The 19,552-nt window shown below is 39.3% G+C and overlaps 3 protein-coding genes across 3 annotated transcripts in view; 2 read left to right on the top strand and 1 right to left on the bottom strand.

The window, feature by feature from the left end:
• Positions 1-9,490, top strand: part of LOC139931093 (class I histocompatibility antigen, F10 alpha chain-like) — a 38,646-nt gene extending 29,156 nt beyond the window's left edge. Inside the window, exon 9 of the transcript XR_013507485.1 lies at positions 9,244-9,490. The gene's annotated coding sequence lies outside the window, so the exon portion shown is untranslated. The remainder of the gene's footprint in view (positions 1-9,243) is intronic.
• LOC139931089 (major histocompatibility complex class I-related protein 1-like) overlaps positions 1-9,490 on the top strand; it is a 9,860-nt gene extending 370 nt beyond the window's left edge. The window contains exons 2-8 of the mRNA XM_078290223.1: positions 1,134-1,400; positions 4,586-4,864; positions 5,675-5,980; positions 6,657-6,755; positions 7,045-7,062; positions 7,272-7,344; positions 7,803-9,490. Coding sequence (XP_078146349.1) covers positions 1,134-1,400; positions 4,586-4,864; positions 5,675-5,980; positions 6,657-6,755; positions 7,045-7,062; positions 7,272-7,321 — 1,019 coding nt within the window. The 3' untranslated portion in view covers positions 7,322-7,344; positions 7,803-9,490. The remainder of the gene's footprint in view (positions 1-1,133; positions 1,401-4,585; positions 4,865-5,674; positions 5,981-6,656; positions 6,756-7,044; positions 7,063-7,271; positions 7,345-7,802) is intronic.
• Positions 9,491-12,892: 3,402 nt separating this feature from the next.
• On the bottom strand, positions 12,893-19,125 carry psmb8a (proteasome 20S subunit beta 8A). The gene is made up of 6 exons (XM_071924492.2): positions 18,708-19,125; positions 18,237-18,378; positions 17,485-17,596; positions 16,384-16,513; positions 15,351-15,555; positions 12,893-15,095 (listed from the first exon to the last, which is right to left on the bottom strand). The coding sequence occupies exons 1-6, from the start codon at positions 18,855-18,857 to the stop codon at positions 15,007-15,009; spliced, it is 828 nt and encodes a 275-aa protein (XP_071780593.1). The 5' UTR covers positions 18,858-19,125; the 3' UTR covers positions 12,893-15,006.
• Between the last annotated feature and the right edge of the window lie 427 nt (positions 19,126-19,552).

The following is a 19,552-nucleotide window of genomic DNA, read 5'->3' on the forward strand; positions in this document are numbered from 1 at the left end:
ATTTTCTACTAGGCTATAGCTGTTGGTTCAATTAATAAATTATCACACACTTGAGACGCATCACTCAGCTTACTTTAATATTATTTCATCAGACAATGTGTTCACTTACAAGCTTAGTTAGATCCTCAGTATTTTTATTTATTTATTTATTTATTTTTCCTAAACCAACAAAAGCCATTTGAGGGCGCTGTGTTCATAGATATTAATGTCAGCGGAACCCAAACAGCTTCCTTCTATACTGATAATCACCAATATCATGAATTTAATGTGAATAAATAATACAATTGACATAATTGTCAAAATTATGTTATTATATATTTTTATATTTTGACATTATTTCAAATATATTACTGAAAGCTGCCAACTCTATTTTATACTTATATATAAAAACATCACCTGGATATGTTGGGAATATTAGATCACACTGATAGTGATGCAATAAAAACATGCAAAATGTAAAATGCAATACATTTTTTTTTATCAGTATGCAAGGTGAGTTTAAATTTCAGGCGAATAGTGAGGAGTGTGGCCTAATAATAATTGATACTTCTTGTGTGTTAATGAAGGATTTAGATGTAAATATCTGTAGGAACACCAAACTAAAGTAGATGAGTTTCAGTCCAGAATCTGAAAAAAGAAAATGACCCTTGCTCTGCCAAAATGACGACTGGCATGAAATTAAAGCACATTTTGGGTTACTATTAAAATCATTTGTGACCTTAAGAAAATAGATTTGTTTTTGTGGACAGAATAAACTGTGTTTTTGAAATAATGACTAATGAATTTCAACATTATATTACATGACATTTTCCAAAAATGTGATAGTGGATTGGATTGAAATAACCTTAATTATCTGGCAAGTATAAATCCTGTGTGTCTGTGTGAATGAATACTAACCCTTTATAAAATTAATGAAAACTGTCCATATATTACTCTTTCCTCAAGACACAGTTGTTTTTATTTATTTATTTATTTGTTTATTTATTTATTGTCCCATATTTATTGAATAGAAATTGAAATTCTCTGTTGTGCTCAGGGAATTAACAACCGATCACACATTGTTAGTATAAAAATGAATAAAAAAATTATAATTCAGAAACCTGAGTTCCTTACTTTAACTGTTTGTCCCACAGTGACTCGCTCCCTGAAGTATTTCTACACTGCATCCTCTGGAGTCCCAAACTTCCCAGAGTTTGTGGTTGTTGGGTTGGTTGATGAAGTTCAGATGTTTCGCTATGACAGCAACACCAAGAGAGCAGAACCCAAACAGGACTGGATGAGCAAAGTCACAGACGCCCTCCCACAGTACTGGGAGAGAGAAACTGGGAGCTGTGCAGGCGCCCAGCAGTCCTTCAAAGCCAACATTGACATCGCAAAGCAGCGCTTCAACCAAACTGGAGGTTTGTTTATGTTTCACTTTCTACTGCTGAAATGTTTTTCATCCTGGTTTATTGTAAAGTATAAAGATGTAGCTTCCATCACACACACACACACACACACACACACACACACACACACACACACACACACTCTCTCTCTCTCTCGCGAAAACACACACACTCTCTCTCACACACGCACACACACACTTTGTCTCACACACACACACACACACAATTACACACACACACTCTCCCACACGCTCACACAAACACACACACACACACCTTCTCTCTCTCTCACACACACACACACACACACACACACACACACACACTTACTCTCTTTCCCTCTCTCACATACACAAACAGAGACACACACTCTCTCTCTCACACACGGACAAAACACACACAACCTCTCTCTCTCACACACACACACAGACACACACACACACACACACACACAAACACACACACACACACACACACACACAGACACACACCCCCCTCTCTCTTACGAAAACACACACACTCCCTCTCACACACGCACACAAACACTTTATCTCACACACACACACAAATACACACACACACACTCTCCCACACACTCACACAAACACTCACGCACACCCTCTCTCTCTCTCTCTCCCCCCCCCCCCCCCCCCCACACACACACACACTCTCTTTCCCTCTCTCACATACACAGAGACACACACTCTCTCTCTCACACACGGACAAAACACACACGACCTCTCTCTCTCTCACACACACACACACACACACACACACACACACACACACACACAGACATACAGTCACATTCAAACAGAATATTCTATCAGACTCTAATGTACAGTAACTCTACTATCATTCAGTATAAACAGTGTTGAAAACATTCACACAGCTGTCAGTGTTAAATTCAACTGACAGAGATGCAGCACATATGAGTGTGTAGTGTTATACTGTACACACACATATGGGTGCAAACACACACACACACACACACACACACACATCACAGGCCAGCCTTCACCCATCAACAGTGTTTTATTCACACAGATTCAACTGTTTGATACTGAGTGTTTTCTTCATTCACACACCTGACTGAAACACACAGTCAGACTCAACACACACATTACTAAGACTGAGACTACTGGATGCTGCACTGATACAGTGTTTCTGTCCATCCCATAATAACCAACAGAGATTATTAACAGTTTATCTCCACTAGATTAGATTAGAATAACTCTACTGAACTGCCCACAGTGAGTCGCTCCATAATAACTCTACTGTAGAAACCTGTTTATCACAACAGTTTCTCAACACACAGCTGATAGAATAACATTACTGCCTGGTTTCTCAAACTACGGAGCAGGACTGTAAACTGGACACAGGCTGCTTCTGCTGGGTCCCATATGATAGTTAGCAGTATGTTTTACAGTTTTTTTTACAATTGGTTACAAGCATGTCTCAATGCTAGACTCACTTTTTCAAAACTCTTCAAACTGTGACTGACTCTTGCCTTGCTTTAACACAAAATGCATTGGTTTAACACAAAAGACATTCAATGACCACAGCTTTCAAAATTCTTGAATTCTTTTCTCACTCAAAGTCGACCACCAGCAAAACCACGTGTATCTACAGCCCATTTTGCAGATGCTTACATACTCTTTTCAAAACTTAAATTTACAAGTTCAAAACCTAACATACATTCAAGTGGACAGCAATTTGCCATCCCATTCCATTGACATACATTCAAAATCCTAAAAAAAAAGATGATTATGGAGAGAAATAGTGAAAAATGATTGATTGAAATTATGTAAATGAGACCAACCACAGGTGAGTCCCATCTCAGTCCCATCTCATCACCACCTATACAGTAGGTGTGATGTGGACGAAAACATGTGGCCAAACGCAGGAGACCGGGTGGACTACAGTAACATGATTTGTATGTTTTGTTTTTTTGTTTTGTTTTTTGAGCAAACTATTACAGTATTGACTTTTGTTTTCCTTACAGCAATTTTTATTTACTCTAGTTTATTTTTGAATTACTTTATGGCAAAAAAAAAAAAAAGCACATTGAAGCTTTTCCTGTTTTCCTGTTGCATTCCTATGACTTGTTCCTGTAGTTTACTGTAGTACATTCTATAAAGAGGTGCCATTCTTACTGTGTTGTGTAATGGGAACTTTGTTTACTGTAAAATAAGACAATGTACACATTTCTTATACAATTAACAATAACAACAAAAATATATATATACACACAACAAAAAATTGACAGCACAAAATGATTTACTACATCAAAGATTGCCATAAAATGACACATCTACTGTAATGCTACCTGTTGTTAGTGTTTTTTAGATAATTGTGTTATGAGTGACAAAGTGTTGCTGTTGGAGAAAACTAGTGCTGGTGTTTTGGTAGAATTATTTGATTTTGACACAAGTATGCAGTGTTTTGGTAGTTTTGGTGCATTTTGGGTGTGAAATGAACTGTTGTGCCGAGCTGCGTGTCGGTACAGACAACAGTGTGAAGAGTTTTGAAAAAGTGGACTCAGTATTGAGAAAAGTTTGTAACCAATTGTAAAAAACTGTAATAAACCTGCTGACAGGACAAGATGTTAAATTTCTCATCCAGGTCACAGGTTGAAAAAGTTTAACACCCAACTCTACTGTGTCCATCCCATAATAAATATATAGTAGAACTACAGATTAGATTACATTAACTCTACTCTACTGACCACAGTGTGTTGATCTGTCCCATAATAAATCTCCAGCAGTAGAAACACATTAGATGATAATAACTCTACTGACCACAGTGTGTTGGTCTGTCCCAGTAGGCGGCACCAAGCCAACATCTGCAGGTGGAAATAGTTGTTGGTTGTATGGAATGATTGATGGATGGATGGACCAATCAGGACAGACAGACTGCCTCCCAGTCTCCATAATGGTCCTGCTGGTCTCTGCCTTATTCTGACCAGTTGTAGTAACACTCAGTAGTAGCACTCAAGCTGTCCACACTGTCCACATTATGTTTGGCTGTGAGCGGCTTCCATCCAGCCAGTAACAGCAGTAGGTGTAGATCCTCTGTTTTGGTGTCTGTGGATCAGTGTGTCTCTGTGGTAAAGATGTGATATCAACCACTGATAGTTGACTGTGCTAGGATCTCACTCTGGTTTACTTCAGTCTCTGTCTCTGTCTCTCTCTCAGGTGTCCACACCTTCCAGAAGATGTATGGCTGTGAATGGAATGATGAGACTGGAGAAGTTAATGGTTATGATCAGTATGGTTATGATGGAGAAGACTTCATAGCATTTGACCTGAAGACACTGACATTGATCGCTCCAACACCACAGGCTGTCATCACCAAACACAAGTGGGATAATAACAAAGCTTTGTTAGCACAAAAGAAGAACTACTTGTCCCAGATTTGCATTGAGTGGCTGAAGAAGTATGTGGACTATGGGAAGAGCACTCTGCAGAGAACAGGTAGAGTCACATGACCTGATGTAGTTTCATGGACACAACAATGTTCATCTGTCTCTTCTGTTTCTAATGTACAGAAACATTACAGTGAATATGAACCAACATATAGAGACCCACCGTACATGTAACTGTAATGATTTTTGAGTTTACACACATCTGTTTTTTGTCTTTCTGTTCCTCTCTCTCTCTCTCTCACTCCCCCTCTCTCTTTTTCTTTTCTCTCTCTCTCCCTCTCCCCCTTTCTTTCTCTCTCTTTCTCCCTCCCCCCTCACTCCCCCCGTTTCTGTCTGTCTCCATCTTACTCTCTCCCTTTCTCTCTCCCTCCCCCTCTCTCCCCCTCTTTCTCCTTGTCTCTCTTTTTCTCTCCTCCTCTCCCTCCCACCCCTCTCTCTCTCACCATCTCTCTGTCTCGCCCCCCTTTCTCTCCCTCTCCCCAACATCCCCCTCTTTCTCTTTCCCTCTCTCCCCCCTTTCCTACCTCTCCCTCTCTTTTTCTCTCTCACTCTCTCCTACCCTCCCTCCCCCTCTCACCATCTCTCTCTGTCTCCCCCCCTCCCTCTCCGTCCCCCACCCCTCCCCACTCTCTCTCCACTCCTCCCTCTTTCTCTCCCTCTCTCTCCTATCCTGCCTCCCTCTCTCTCCCACTCTCTCTCTTACTTCCTCCCTCACTCCCTCCCTCCTCGCCCCCTTCTCTCTCTCTCTCTCTCTCTCTCTCTGTCCCGTTTCACCCCCACACACACCCCCTCTCTCCACTCCTTCCTCTCCCTCACTCTCTCCCTCCATCCTTCTCTCCGTCTCTCTCTCTCCTTCCAGTGCGTCCCTCGGTGTCTCTCCTCCAGAAGACTCCCTCCTCTCCAGTCAGCTGCCACGCTACAGGTTTCTACCCTGACAGAGTCATGTTGTCCTGGATGAAAGATGGAGAGGAGGTTCAGGACCACATGGACAAGGGAGAGATCCTCCCCAACCACGATGGAACCTTCCAGACGAGCGTTCAGCTGGACGTTTCATCAGTCAAACCTGAAGACTGGGGGAAGTACGAGTGTGTGTTTCAGCTCTCTGGTGTCAAGGAGGACATCATCACCAAACTGGACCCAGCAGTGATCAAGACCAACAACCCGGGTAAGACTGGGATCAGAGCTGATGGAGGTGGAGAGACACATTTAGTTTAACTGACTTGTAATTCATGTGTTTTCTTTTTGTTGTTCTGTACTGGACCGTTTCTCTGCTTGTTGTGGTTTTGTTGTCATTTTGTCACTGTTTGGTAGTCATCTTGATTTTTTTTTTTTGCTTCTTTAGAAGTCAGAAGTTGTTAGGAGATGTTTTTATTTCCAAATATATATATATATATATATATATATATATATATATATATATATATATATATATATTTATGTATCCAAATGAACATATTCAATTAAACTTCTCACCAGATTTTTATATGGTATCTATTTAGTTCCAGCCTGTTTTCTCATGCAGAGTAGTTTCTATGTACTGTATGGTGTTCCCAGATAGCAACATAGTTTACTCCTCCTTGGGGGTAAATTTGGGCTCAGTCTTGTTTACCATACCACCATTTGGGCAACCAGACAGTTTTTAACTCCATGAGAATATTGAAGGAAACCAAACATGCTGGTCGGTTCACTAAGACACATTAGGTGTCTCTCTTGTTTGTCTGATTCACATGACCTCCTCTCTATACTTAAAATACTGAAGTGGAACAAAAACATAACCTGATCCATCCAGTGTTATGTGACAAAGTCTGAATGCTCTGTTTTGGTTCCATGTTCTCCTTCAGGGATCAATACTGCTCTTGTCATTGGAGTCGTTGCAGGACTGCTGCTCCTCCTGGCAATCTGCATCGCTGGAGTCTTCATCTGGAGAAGGAACAATAATGGTGAGGGATGAAGAGTTTTTTACTCCTCATAAAGCCATTTTTACTCTACTACCATAGGATTTAGCATACATGCTTGTGGCGGTTTTAGTGTTATTGTTCCATAACTTCATATTTTATGTGTGGTGCTTCTGGTAATGCAACGTCCATAAAATGTATATATCATCTTAATAGAAATGACATATCTAATAATAGTGATGCATACATGTAACATAATTGCGTGTTTCATTTCATAAATCTTATTTTGTAATCTGTCATGGAGTAATAATGTCACCTCTTGTCTGTATTTCAGGGTTCAAACCTGCTAACAGTAAGTTTTCCTTTGATTGTTTTTTGGCATCTACTGTACTGTAATGTGTAATATTTGGATCTGTTGCTTGCATTGTTTGTACTTATAAAGGACATGGCAGAAGTCCAGGCATTAGTAATCAGTCACTAATCTCTCATGTCCAGTTCTGTTTCTTACAATATTACTGTTCATTTCAAATTAAATAATTTTACTTTGTCGACTTTTTGTAGCTTCAGAGACTTCATCTACCGAATGTGTACCTCCTAACACATCGCAGTGAGTGCTTCATCATGTGAGAACACAGTGAGTATGTTAAATAAAGGTTAAATAAAAATAAAAATGTAAACTATTCTGTGCAGATGTGCACTCAACCAAAGGTACATAACTACTGTACTGAATATTATTTGTGAATGCTCACAAATAAGCAGATACTCTATCTTTCCTAAATCATCGATGCCCTTGAGACAAAAACAAAATTTAGAGTTGTAATTCACATCCACCTGCTGGTGAGGATTCAAAAAGTCATTCTGATAAAGTATTTTCTCACTCAGTGTTTCAGTATAATTACAGAAAACAGTTGGCGTTGAGTTTTTATCCTAATTCTGATGTACATAAAAGCAGATTGCATCACTCTATATCTAAATGTTATCTTTTGATCCAGAAATTAAACCTCATGCAATATCAAAGCAAATAGACTGCACAGTGTGAACAATAATAAATTAAATATTTCACCTTGTCTGTCTGTTAATCTGTCTTGACAGGCGACCACTGGAGATAAGAAGAGGACGGTGAACTCCAGTAAATTACAGGCATCAAGATAAATTGCAGCAGTTGTTTCTAATTTGCAACAAAAGTGCACATTAACAAAACTTGTTTTGTTGAAAATTGAGATTTAAAATTTGCATTGATTTACTCACCAAAAAAGAATTTGAGCAACTGGAGCAAGAAGAGGCGCTGTCACTCTCACCCTTCCATCTATAAACTGGGAATAAGTGGGTTATTAATCATTCATAAATCATTATAATCAGGGTTGGGGAGTTGCAGATTACAAAAATGTTCAGTAATCCGGTGCACATACAGAAAAAAACAGTAACATCATACATACTTAAATAGCTGATTACTTATTGGGTTATTAAGACACAAAATTGAAAAGAAAAAGCATTTTCTTCATAAAAATACAGAGATAATTTTACAAACATGACTGTATTCTATTAAGAAAACGACCTCAATCCTGATTCTAAACTCTGTAAGACAGGTGTCAATGACAATTAGACGGATGAATGAATCTGTAAATTCTTAACTAAACATCTGTTATACCTTTATAAATTCAATTCATATTCTTAATGAGAGGGATGGATGTATTAAGTGATTATGAATGCATTTACAAATGTTAGCTCAAACTGTCAATACTCATTCCTCTTAAATGGAAATCCTCCTAAACCATTTACAACTTACAGAAATTTTTGCTGTAAAATGAGATTTCCACCATTTAGTTCCTGTAATAAAATGTCAGCTCACATGATGATAAAACACATTAGGGCGACTATTGAGGTTTTTAAGACCTCTGCTCACAAAAGAACTTGGCAGATGGAAAAATCTGCTTTTGGAAAAACTTAGCAATGAGTTTAAGGGGAGGAATGTTAGACACAAATGGTTTGATTGGGTTTTGATTTCTTGGTTTGAGTATTCATGTAACACAAATCCATAATAGTTAAACATATAGTGTGATTTTATTGTAAAGGTTTTCCCTGGGAATTATCCCATGCTGGAATTTCAAGTTGATAATACAGTTGCATGCACCTGTACACACACACACACACACACACGCACACACACACACACACACGCACACACACACACACACACACACACACAGACACACACGTGCCCACACACAAACACACACAATGCTTATTTGGCCAAAAAGAAGTCAGTCTAAGATTGATTTTCCAGTTATGTAAATATTTTGCTGGTATATTTCTTTTATGCAAAGTGTGGTAAAAGCTACAGCTCTTGTTGAATTGTATTCTCCCACCCAAAAATCAAGCCTAAGAAAGAATAATTAATTTGTACATTTGATGTTTTGCTGAATTAAGGGAGAATTTATTGCTTAATTTCTGTCTGTTTTGATCTGTCATTTAAACATTTTGACATATCTTAATTTAAAGTAGGTTGGGATGTGGGAGTTTTTCTCTTTTTAAGTTTATAAACACATAGATAATGAATAGGAATGCTTAAGGTATGTTTTGATTTTGGATTACTTAAATGAATTTAGGGATGTGGTAGTTTTGCTCTTTGTTGAGTTTCTGAACATGTAGAGAATGATTAGGGATGCTCAGAATATGTTCTGGTTTGGATTACTGAAATGAATGTCAAATTCAGTTGCACTGCTGATTCATTCCTTTTGTACTGCTGTTTTGCTTTTCAATAAAGTCTCAATAGTCCAAAAGTCTGGTGTTTTGTTTTGTTTTTTATTCACAAGTATCATTTTCCTTATATACTGTATGTGTGACTATAGTTAATATGAATATTGCACGAGAACCCACTGTTGCCACTGAGACTTAATGAATGTGGTTCCTGGTTCCTGACATGAAGGTGTTCGATTATAAAGACTATGAATGACAAAAAAAAAAAAAAAAACTGAGCAAACTGTGATACACTATTGATTCCTTTTAACTTAAAATTATGTTTGTTCCACACCTTTTATGAACGCAGTTCTCACACTCAAGTGGCGTGGTTTGTAAACCTGAGTGAAAAACAAAAATCGACTCAACAGTATTGTGGAAGTGGCAAACAACATGAACGACACTCAGCAGATTACGGGTCCTACACAAAATTGAGATGATCTAGACCGGTCCAGTTACTCACTGAGGGGAAAATCCGAGCCACGCCCTTCAGGCTGCAACCACAAACTAAATCAAATAGACTGAATTTCTATTTATTCCATGTGCCCTAACCTGTTTAGTGTAACAGATAGACTTTCCACCTCATATGCTCTTATCCCTGGTCATTTACTGTAATCTGCAGCCTTTTCATTTAAATGTCTTTTATCAATAAGTATTGTGGTGTATGTCTTGCTGTAAGCCACATTTTCTAGTAAGGACAATACAGTCTTGAAATTGCACAAGTATCACACGTTTTAGTCCAACAGTTCTGACCCAGGACCGAGAACTAGCACATCAGATTTATTCAGATCTGACAGACTCGGCAGGTCTTAGATCAGCTCTCCTTCACACTGCACACATTCAGTCCCAGGTTGGTGCTGTGGTTTTCCCCTGAGAAGAACCTGTCACACTGAATCCTGCCTGGCAACCGATGACATCACTAATGTCAGATGTTGTGCTATATAATGTTTAAGATGATGCCTCTAAGGTAATTTCTCAAATTCCCTCACTGCACCAAGTATTAATGATTATAACTAGATTTATATATATTTGCTTAACAATGTACAATGTGCTGTAAGTTACACATGAATATATTATAGTGTACATTTTACACTGTTGCCTTACTATAAAATCCCCTGTGGCTGTCATTTTTTTTTCTACATTGTTTTTAGACAGCTTTGGGGCTTTTTTTTTATTTTGAGACAACTGTCCTATATTTGAAGGAAGAACTGAATATAACTCAACTGTTTATTGTAGTTCTGTCTACTTTTAATCAAGCCAGGAAACTTCAGCAGGCCTTCAGTGAAAAAGCAAAAAAAAAAGTGCTTACTGTAACATTTGTCTTACTCCATTGTATTAGCCTGTTTATTAACTAATGGAAAGGTTTGGAAGTACATGATAATACTGCATTAGTACTGTATTAATACAACTAGCTGCATGCTGCCCAAACGTTATCACGTTATCACATTTCATTCAGCGCTGACAAAGTGTTATTGTGATCATGTAATACTTTCCCAGGGGTTAATACACAGGTTAATACACTGGAATAAAGCCAATGTGAAGTGTGACACAAAATAGACCCAGACAGACCAATGAGGGTGAAGCTGACTGACTTGTTTCTCTTGGGGAAAACCTGTGGTGGCGAGTTCTGCATGGAAACAGATGACATCACAGCTGTCGCCTTTACAGTTCCTTTCATATCCTGTCTTTGTGATGAAAACCAAGTTTGTGTTGTATTGTATTACAAACTATTTTTGCCCTGCTTTAGACTTCTCTAAATAATGTAGTAATAATTGTAATAGTAATTTATACACTTCCAGTCAAAGGTCTGGACACACCTGATTGAATGTACTATGTTTTTCATTCTCTTAAAGCCATTTTGTTCTAAAGGCTTCTGCTTAAATGCTTGAAATGTGTTTATTAGACAAATATAAATAGTGAAGTTGATCCTATGTATGAATTTCTTTCCAAAGCCTTTGCCTTTCCATCAAGGCAAAGGGCGGCTACTTTAAAGAATCTAAAATATAAGATAGTTTTGATTTAACACTTTTTTGGTTGTGGCATAATTCCATTTGTGATATTTCATAGTTTTGATGTCTTTACTATTATTTTGATATCTTTACTATTATTTGTCTATTATTCTAAAATGGAAAATAGTAAAAATTAAGAAAAATGTGGTGTGTCCAAGGTTTTTACTGATGCATAGTATGCATAATAGTATATGGGATGTACAAATACAAAAGTACTATTCATATAATAATAATAATGTCATATTTCAACGCTAGAGGTTCACAAGCTTTTTCATGTCATGGTGTCCCTGGTAGATGCACATCAGCCATTTTGAGAAGATTTTAGTTGTTGCATATACAGTAATTTGGTGCAGAACTGATTAACTGTTTATACTGAAGGTGGGGAGATGATAGTGGAAAGTGAAACCTCTGATCAGAAAAGTCATTCCTATAACATTTTGTCACTGTCCTCATTTTGTGTGTGGGACCCCGTGGAAACCCCCTGAAAGACCTCTTGGGGGCCCCTGGACCACACTTTGGGAACCACTGGCTTATGTATACACAGTATAAGAATATTAAAACCCAGTTTCTTGAGGATTCATGTGAACTTAATGCTCAGTATGAGTGAGGTAAGTTACCAGGAATCTGGTGGCTATGGTAATGACACCGAACAGGTTTGGGAAACATTTTTGATGGTTGTTAGTTTGGAGCGGAGCAGATTGTTCGATAAGGTTTGGTACTTCCTGTTAGCGTTACTTTGTGGTCACAGTTCACCAGCAGCATTAATAAACCAAAGGTTGCAACAATCAGGTGACACACCTAAAATGTTTCTACCCGTTTTATATGTATATATACTGTATATACAGTATATATATGTATACATATATATACTGTATATACAGTGTTATTGTGATCATGTAATACTTTCCCAGAGGTTAATACACAGGTTAATACACTGGAATAAAGCCAATGTGAAGTGTGACACAAAATAGACCCAGACAGACCTATGAGGGTGAAGCTGACTGACTTGTTTCTCTTGGGGAAAACCTGTGGAGCCGAGTTCTGCATGGAAACAGATGACATCACAGCTGTCGCCACTGTATATGTCAGGTGACATAACTGTATATACAGTATATATATCAGAAAATTTAACACTATTATTTTGAACATATCTTATTCTAAATCATGCCCCTCCTCCTGTAATTCAAGGTGATTGATAGTAAGCTGGGATAAGGACCTGAAGAACTGGAATTCAGTATGGAGTTTAAATTTTACATATTCCCCTTCAAACTTAAACATATTTTTTCCCAGTGGCTGCAATGCTTTGCTTTTTCCAGATAAGGAATTACATTCATCTCATTTTCAGTGTCATACTACCTCACTCTTATGAATTTTGTACCTGACACTTTATATCATAAAGCAGTATCAGTCCAAGCTAATCATTACAGGACAGAGCAGTGAGTTGAAAAACGGTCTTTATTTGGAGATGTGTGTCGAACGCTGTTACAGTTGGTCTGGTTTGCACAATCTTACAGCAAAAATGCTACATTGAACCATGTTTGTCTTAATTACAGAACTATAAAACTGCATTGTATAAATCAGTATGGATAACACAAGTATAACAAAAGAAGGCTCATTTCTTGAAAGTCCAGTGGGCGTCTAAACATCATTAAGCAGCCTTGACCCTCCTTTCATTTGACAGGTTGACACATGGAGCAATATTGGCACATTTTTGCTTTTTACCAACTCTCAGTAGGTCTCAAATTGTTAAGTGTAAGATCTTGAAAAGTAGGACCCTGGACAGATGGGATAGATTTCACATATTTGACAACTGATAAAGTTACCTAGGTACACTTGGCCTTTTTGTCTCAAGATTTTTAGACTGTGTTTTTAAAACAAAAGTCAGTGAGCGGTGTTGGCTACAGGACACCAGAGTGGCCGATATTTGGGGTCAATCAGTCATGAACTGAACAACATATTAAAGCAATCTGCCAAAGTGACATTGCTTTAAGGGAGAATCCACCCAAGTTCCAGGTGGCATAACTCATCCTCTGGCGGCCATACTGGAGGTCCTCAGCTATTAGGCAACAGTGGCCGAGACTTGGCTGTGAGAATTTAATAGAAATTGATAGAAGTTGATTTCTGCACTGTTTTTGACTGGGAGCTGATCATCTCATCACTAATACATCTGATTGAATTTGTGTTTAGTGTTTAGTTGAATTTCAGGTTGTTAGCTAGCAAATTACAGCAGGTTAGCTGGTTAGCTAACTATTAGCCAGCTGGCTATTTAGACAGCTAACAATACTAAACTTAGATCAGATTGTTTAGGTCAACTGAACTTCTCAAGTTATCATAGTCAAAGTCATAATGCTTTAGAGTAGAGACTAGGGCTCAAGACAAGACAGTTTACTGTGTCACACTAACCAAAATATAGAGACAAATCTACCTGATTAGACAATTCATTTTTACTTGTGTTACTAAATTCACTCACACGACAACAATCTTTTTCAGGTGTCTCTTTCTTGTTATATATTAAGCCATTATTAGTGCACAGCTATCCAAAGTAATCCTCCATGATGGCAGCAGTTGTTGTTGCTGGGAGATTTGTGACACAGCAGCCAGTCCTCAACACCAGGTAGTACAGACTCAACAATGTAATCCTGGAAAGTTTGGGTTCATATACAGGGAGAGAAATGGCTCTGTGTAGCACTTAAAGGTGGGGTATCCTAGGATGTGGCAATTCTTAGTATTTCTGGTGATTTTGGTACTTGGAGGTGTGAAGTAATCACAATAAAAAAATTTATATCATGTTACTATGCCATTTCCCCACAGTCACTAACTATAAAACACACCCGCTTGTACAAGCCAGTCAGATTTTGCTCCAGTTTCTATGTAGACACTGGACTGTCTGAAATCGACCAATCAGCGCTAAGAGGAGGGCGGGCCTTCCAGAATGGCTAGCCAATCAGAGCAGTAGGTCATTAGCATAAGAAGCTGCTTATGTAAAACGATCTGTTTTCTTGTAGGTGGGAAACAAACACTGGGAAGTGAATAGCTAAAGCTATAACTAAACGATTTTTACTGAAAAAAACTTCACAGATGTATTTTATAGACACCAGGTAATTATATAAAATTGCTGAAAAACCAAATGATACCCCTCCTTTAATATTCTGACAGTGAGTTGGATACTGATCCAGAATCAGAATCAGACCACGCCCTTCCTTGCACACGCTGTTGTAACTAGGTGGAGTCATAGAATTACTTTCCAAAATTAGATATCCACAACTTGGGGTATATTTTTTTTAAAGCATAATAGGTAAGTTAAGTCCTTGGTTGACAAAATGATGACACTTTTACACTTTATTATAAACATACTTAAGGATACAATTTTTTGCCAAAATAATTTTTTTCCCCCTAGACGGGAATAATTTTTACAACTTCAATTCAAAAACGCTGTGTATATATATACATACATACTGTATATATAGTATGTATACATATATAATTTTGGAAACCTTAATTTATGGACCTTATTCAAAGAGTGCCATGGTTGGTCTGATCTGGGGTCAGACTCAGAACATGCCCTTCCTGTAGCGGTGGATCAGCTCTGAGACGTCCTCCTTACACACCTTTATCCAGCCGTCCTCCTGCATGTGGTACACTGGACACACACACACACACACACACACACACACACAAAACAACGATGCTTAAACTTTTCCAAGTGCTCATATACCATAGCTTCATACATCTAAAGAATAAAAAAATACAGTAAATTTTCTAACTTTGTAGTACAAAAGCATAAGGCTTTGGTCAAACTTCAACTGATTTTCCTTGAAATATTTGTCTAGGTGGTAGATGAGTGGGAGATGAATGTTTTGGGACAACTTTGGGATAATTTTCAGAGCATACTCACTGTTGACCACCCCGCCGGAGTAGGCGTCCCGGTGCGTAGCGTGAGTGATGCCTCGGCGGCCCAGTTCATACGCCTCCTCTACCGTCATGTCCTCCCGGTAACCGCTGTCCACCACACCGTAGGCGTAGCTGTTCCCACAGCCGGTGGAGAACATGCGGCCGGACAGACGCGTCCCATTATCATCCACGTAGTACAGACCAGGACCCTGCAGAGCACGCAGGAAAATAACTCTTACAGGTCACAGTAGCTCCAAGTCTCCAAATTCACCCGCTACGTTCGTTATTTTACCAGCCAACTAGACTTTGAGAATAGAATGGCACTTCCAAATGGTCGTGTCTGGTAGAGTAGACAGTCAAATTTTGACTTGGTGTGTGTGGGGAAGGGGAGAGGGTGGTGTGTGTGTGTTGAGGGAGGTGGGGGAGCTTTCTGAGCAAAGAGGTGTTGAGTTTTTGAAACTATTGTCAGCTATTGTGGTTTTTATGAAGCGGTTTCCAACACGAGAAGTGCCTGAAAAGTTTTCTTTAAAGTATTGTAAATAATAATAATAAAAAACAAGAGAATAAAGAAGAAAGTAAGCCAAATGCCCCCTTGTAACCACAAGAGTTAGATAAGCAACAAATAACGTTTTATATAAAGTATGGCTACCTATGCTTTATGGGAATCATGAGTACGGCTTGAACAGCAGCACAGCTTGGTCTTTGACCAATCAGACTGCTTAGCTGGAGCTACCTGTTGTATATAACTTGGTACGATATGGAGTGATAAAGAGAGTGATAAAGAGATAGGTGATAGTGATGTTGAATGTGAGACACACAAAAACACACACACAGCACACACAGACACATTTGTACACACATTGTGGGTCATTATTCACTGGTACAGTTACACTGGACACACACATGCAGATTCTCTCTGTCTCTGTGACTACTACTGCTGCATTACTAACTTAAAACCTTCCACTCCCTTTCGCTCACCTCCTCACTCACTCTCTCTGACTCACACACACACACACACACACACACACACAGCGTACCTGTTTGTCCCATCCACAGATCATGCTGCCCATGGAGAGGCCCATGCCTCTGTAACCCAGCATCATGTTAGACAGCAGCTTGGAGGCAGCAGCCACAGAGATCCTGTGGTTGTTCCTCAGCTTGTACAGCCTGGAAGAAGTAATAATAATTTATACCAATCGATTAATCAGCAAATCAACCAGCCAATCAATCAGCCAACCCCTCAAGGCTGGCCTATGCCAGCAGTCTGTCCTAGACAAAATTAAAAAAAATACCTATGAGAATTATTGTCAATAACCTGGGTTTATGATGACACTGACATTTGATACCATTTTAAAATTGTTTGGTTTACTTGTATGTATGTTTTAATTTGCACGTTTTATCATTGATAAATAAATGAATAGTAAATAAGTAGCTACTGTGTGTGTATGTGCATGTGGAGGAGGTGTTGATTTGACCCTCTTGATAGAGGGAGAGGCGGGCAGCAAAAGCTGCTGACACTCAGCTATGAGATGAAATTGCCCTGCTTAGCCAATCCTTGTAAAAAGGTGCAGAGCCCTAACAGCCTACCTCCGACCTCACCGGCACTTCCTTGTTGTTAATGCCTTGTTGTGCACCCTACAGCGATCGGCCAAAAGGCTTTGCCCACTCATTATGCTGCGGACACGACCGCGCCCCAACACAGACACCTTGTGCCATGCAGTGACGTTGTGACGCCCCACTGGAAGGGAATGGAGGGGGTCGGAGTGGCAATGTGATAAACTTTTACATATGCACTTGACACTCATAGTGTGGAGTGCATATGTCGGTTGTGGGTGAGACAGCAGCCCAGCCTCGGTCGGGCTGTGGGGGTGTGTGGCAGGTGGGGTGGTGACTGATGATTGATCAGGGGCTGGAGAGAGCCCAGGCTGGCCCACCCAGTCAGTGAGGTGAACCTGTGCCTAATTAAATCTCTCCCTCGTGCTGACATTAACACCAGGCCAACTAAACCTAAGGGACGCAAGTACAGACAATTGGACAGACCTGCAATCCATAACCAGCAGTCACTCCAAGTACACAGACAAAGTGGAATAGAGACAGATGAGGAAAACACAGACAGACATACAGACAAAATGACAGACCTGCATTCTTTGGCCAGGAGCCTCTCCCAGTACTGGCAGTCTGCAGCGCTGCCTGACATGGTCCCCAGCAGGTACGGGTTGATCTCTATCACCTTGTTGGCCTCCTTTGATGCTGCAGAGCCACAGCACATGTGGGAGAAGGAGTGATGACATATGGGAATGGACAGAGGGGATACAGGTTGCAAGTGGAAGCATGTAAATTATGTGAAATATACTGTGCTATGCTAAATTCTATCCAATACTGTACTATACCGTACCATACCAAACCATACCGTAGTATACTACACTATAAATGTCCAGTTTGGTTAATTTATTACCATACACAAGTTGTGTTGGACTACAGTTCATGGTCCCTCAAAACTTTCTAAAAATTCCTTTTCTACACCCTTTTCTACATTTTTTTGAATGGATTTGACAATTTGTTTGGTATTCAATCTGATATACAGTATGCTGATAGTGGCTGGGCAATATGACTATGGACTAGGTGATGTCACTCTATAGTTGAGGATTATTCTTCGCAACATCTAATATCAGAATATGTGAAATGCCAGTTGCTGTACAACTTATTTTTCCAGACGTTTTGTGCAAGTCCGAAACTTTTCCAGGCATGGAAATGATCCAATTAATTTTCCACACTTTTCCACAACTTTCCAGACGTGCATATAGGAACCTAGCTCTGGCACAGGACCATTGGGAATCTTTCAAAGACAGGGTAGGAACCCTGACAGTGTATTGACGGTGCTTGTTGTTACCTATGTAGCTGCCAGCTGAGGCTCTGGAGTCCACTGCCACGATGACCCCATGCCTGAACTTGAAGGCCAGGGTGGTGGTACCATGGTTCAGGTCTATACACACTCCCCCTTCACGGCTGCAGGACTTGAGAAACCCAGAAGGCTAAAATGAAGGTGGAAAGCAGAGGGATGCATGATGTATAATGGCTATGTAGTGTGTGTGTGTGTGTGTGTGTGTGTGTTTGAAAGAGAAATTGAGAGTGGTATGTCTACCATAAGCTAATATTGTTTGACAATCGCTTGTGTTAGCGAAAATAACTTCAGGATATGACATTTCATTAGAAGCAGACACGCCACACTCTCTGAAACTAAGAGACGCGTAAAATAACTTCGACGCTCGCGCCTTCCTGGTGCACGCTTCACGCTTGTAGCAGATTTACTGGATATGATTCAGTGTATTGTTACCAAAATTTAAAGTAAAATGATACTCACATCTACACCCAATGGCACAGCAAATTCCTGAGTTTCGGTCCCGAAAGTGTAATGATTGGGTCGGTCGATGAGATGCGTCTGTCCGGCTGCGAGAATCTGTCCACGAAGTTCACAATAAGACTTAAAACCAGTTACTTCGAAAAGAGCCATGATTGAAGTGCGGTAGAAACTATATTTTAAATGTAGTCTAGAGATTAGGAGTAAAGCTTTCAAAAATGTCAGACTAGGCAATGATGCATCAAGAATAATTTCCTTGTAGGCGACAAAGAATTCGAAAGTGAAAGAGTTTTTTTTTATTTTTAGTGGAGCCTGTCTTTCCCTCTCAAATCAGCATGAAAAACCTGTCAGCAATACTGGATCGATCCCTGACTAATGAATATATGTGATAAACTTATTGCTTCTTTTTTTTGTTTTTCCAAAAAGTTCATTGATCAAAATAATAAAACCTCCATGATACCAGCCTAAATAAAAAGATGGGTCAAAACAGTATGAGCCAATAGGAGAGCGTTACTTTGTTTCATCATCAGTTGATAAGCAGAAATGCAGCAGTCAGGTTTCAGGAGGCCAGCAGGGGAAAATTGCATTACTGATTCAATACAGTAGCCTAAATGTCCTCCAGTTCAATGGGTCTATTATAATAGTCAGTATCAGGCTGCTGTATAGTAGATGATATTCTGGTGTGCCAATAAATAATAATAATAATAATAATAATAATACAAAATATGAACAGCATTGAGCAACAGGATGGCATCAGAGTTGTTTGTAAATATAATTTTATTCAATGTTTTAATCAGTATTCCATATTGAAAAAAATGTCCTATAATCTATAATCCCCCCCACCCCCC

This window comes from Centroberyx gerrardi, chromosome 19 (assembly GCF_048128805.1).
Source record: "Centroberyx gerrardi isolate f3 chromosome 19, fCenGer3.hap1.cur.20231027, whole genome shotgun sequence".
Lineage (NCBI taxonomy): Eukaryota > Metazoa > Chordata > Actinopteri > Beryciformes > Berycidae > Centroberyx > Centroberyx gerrardi.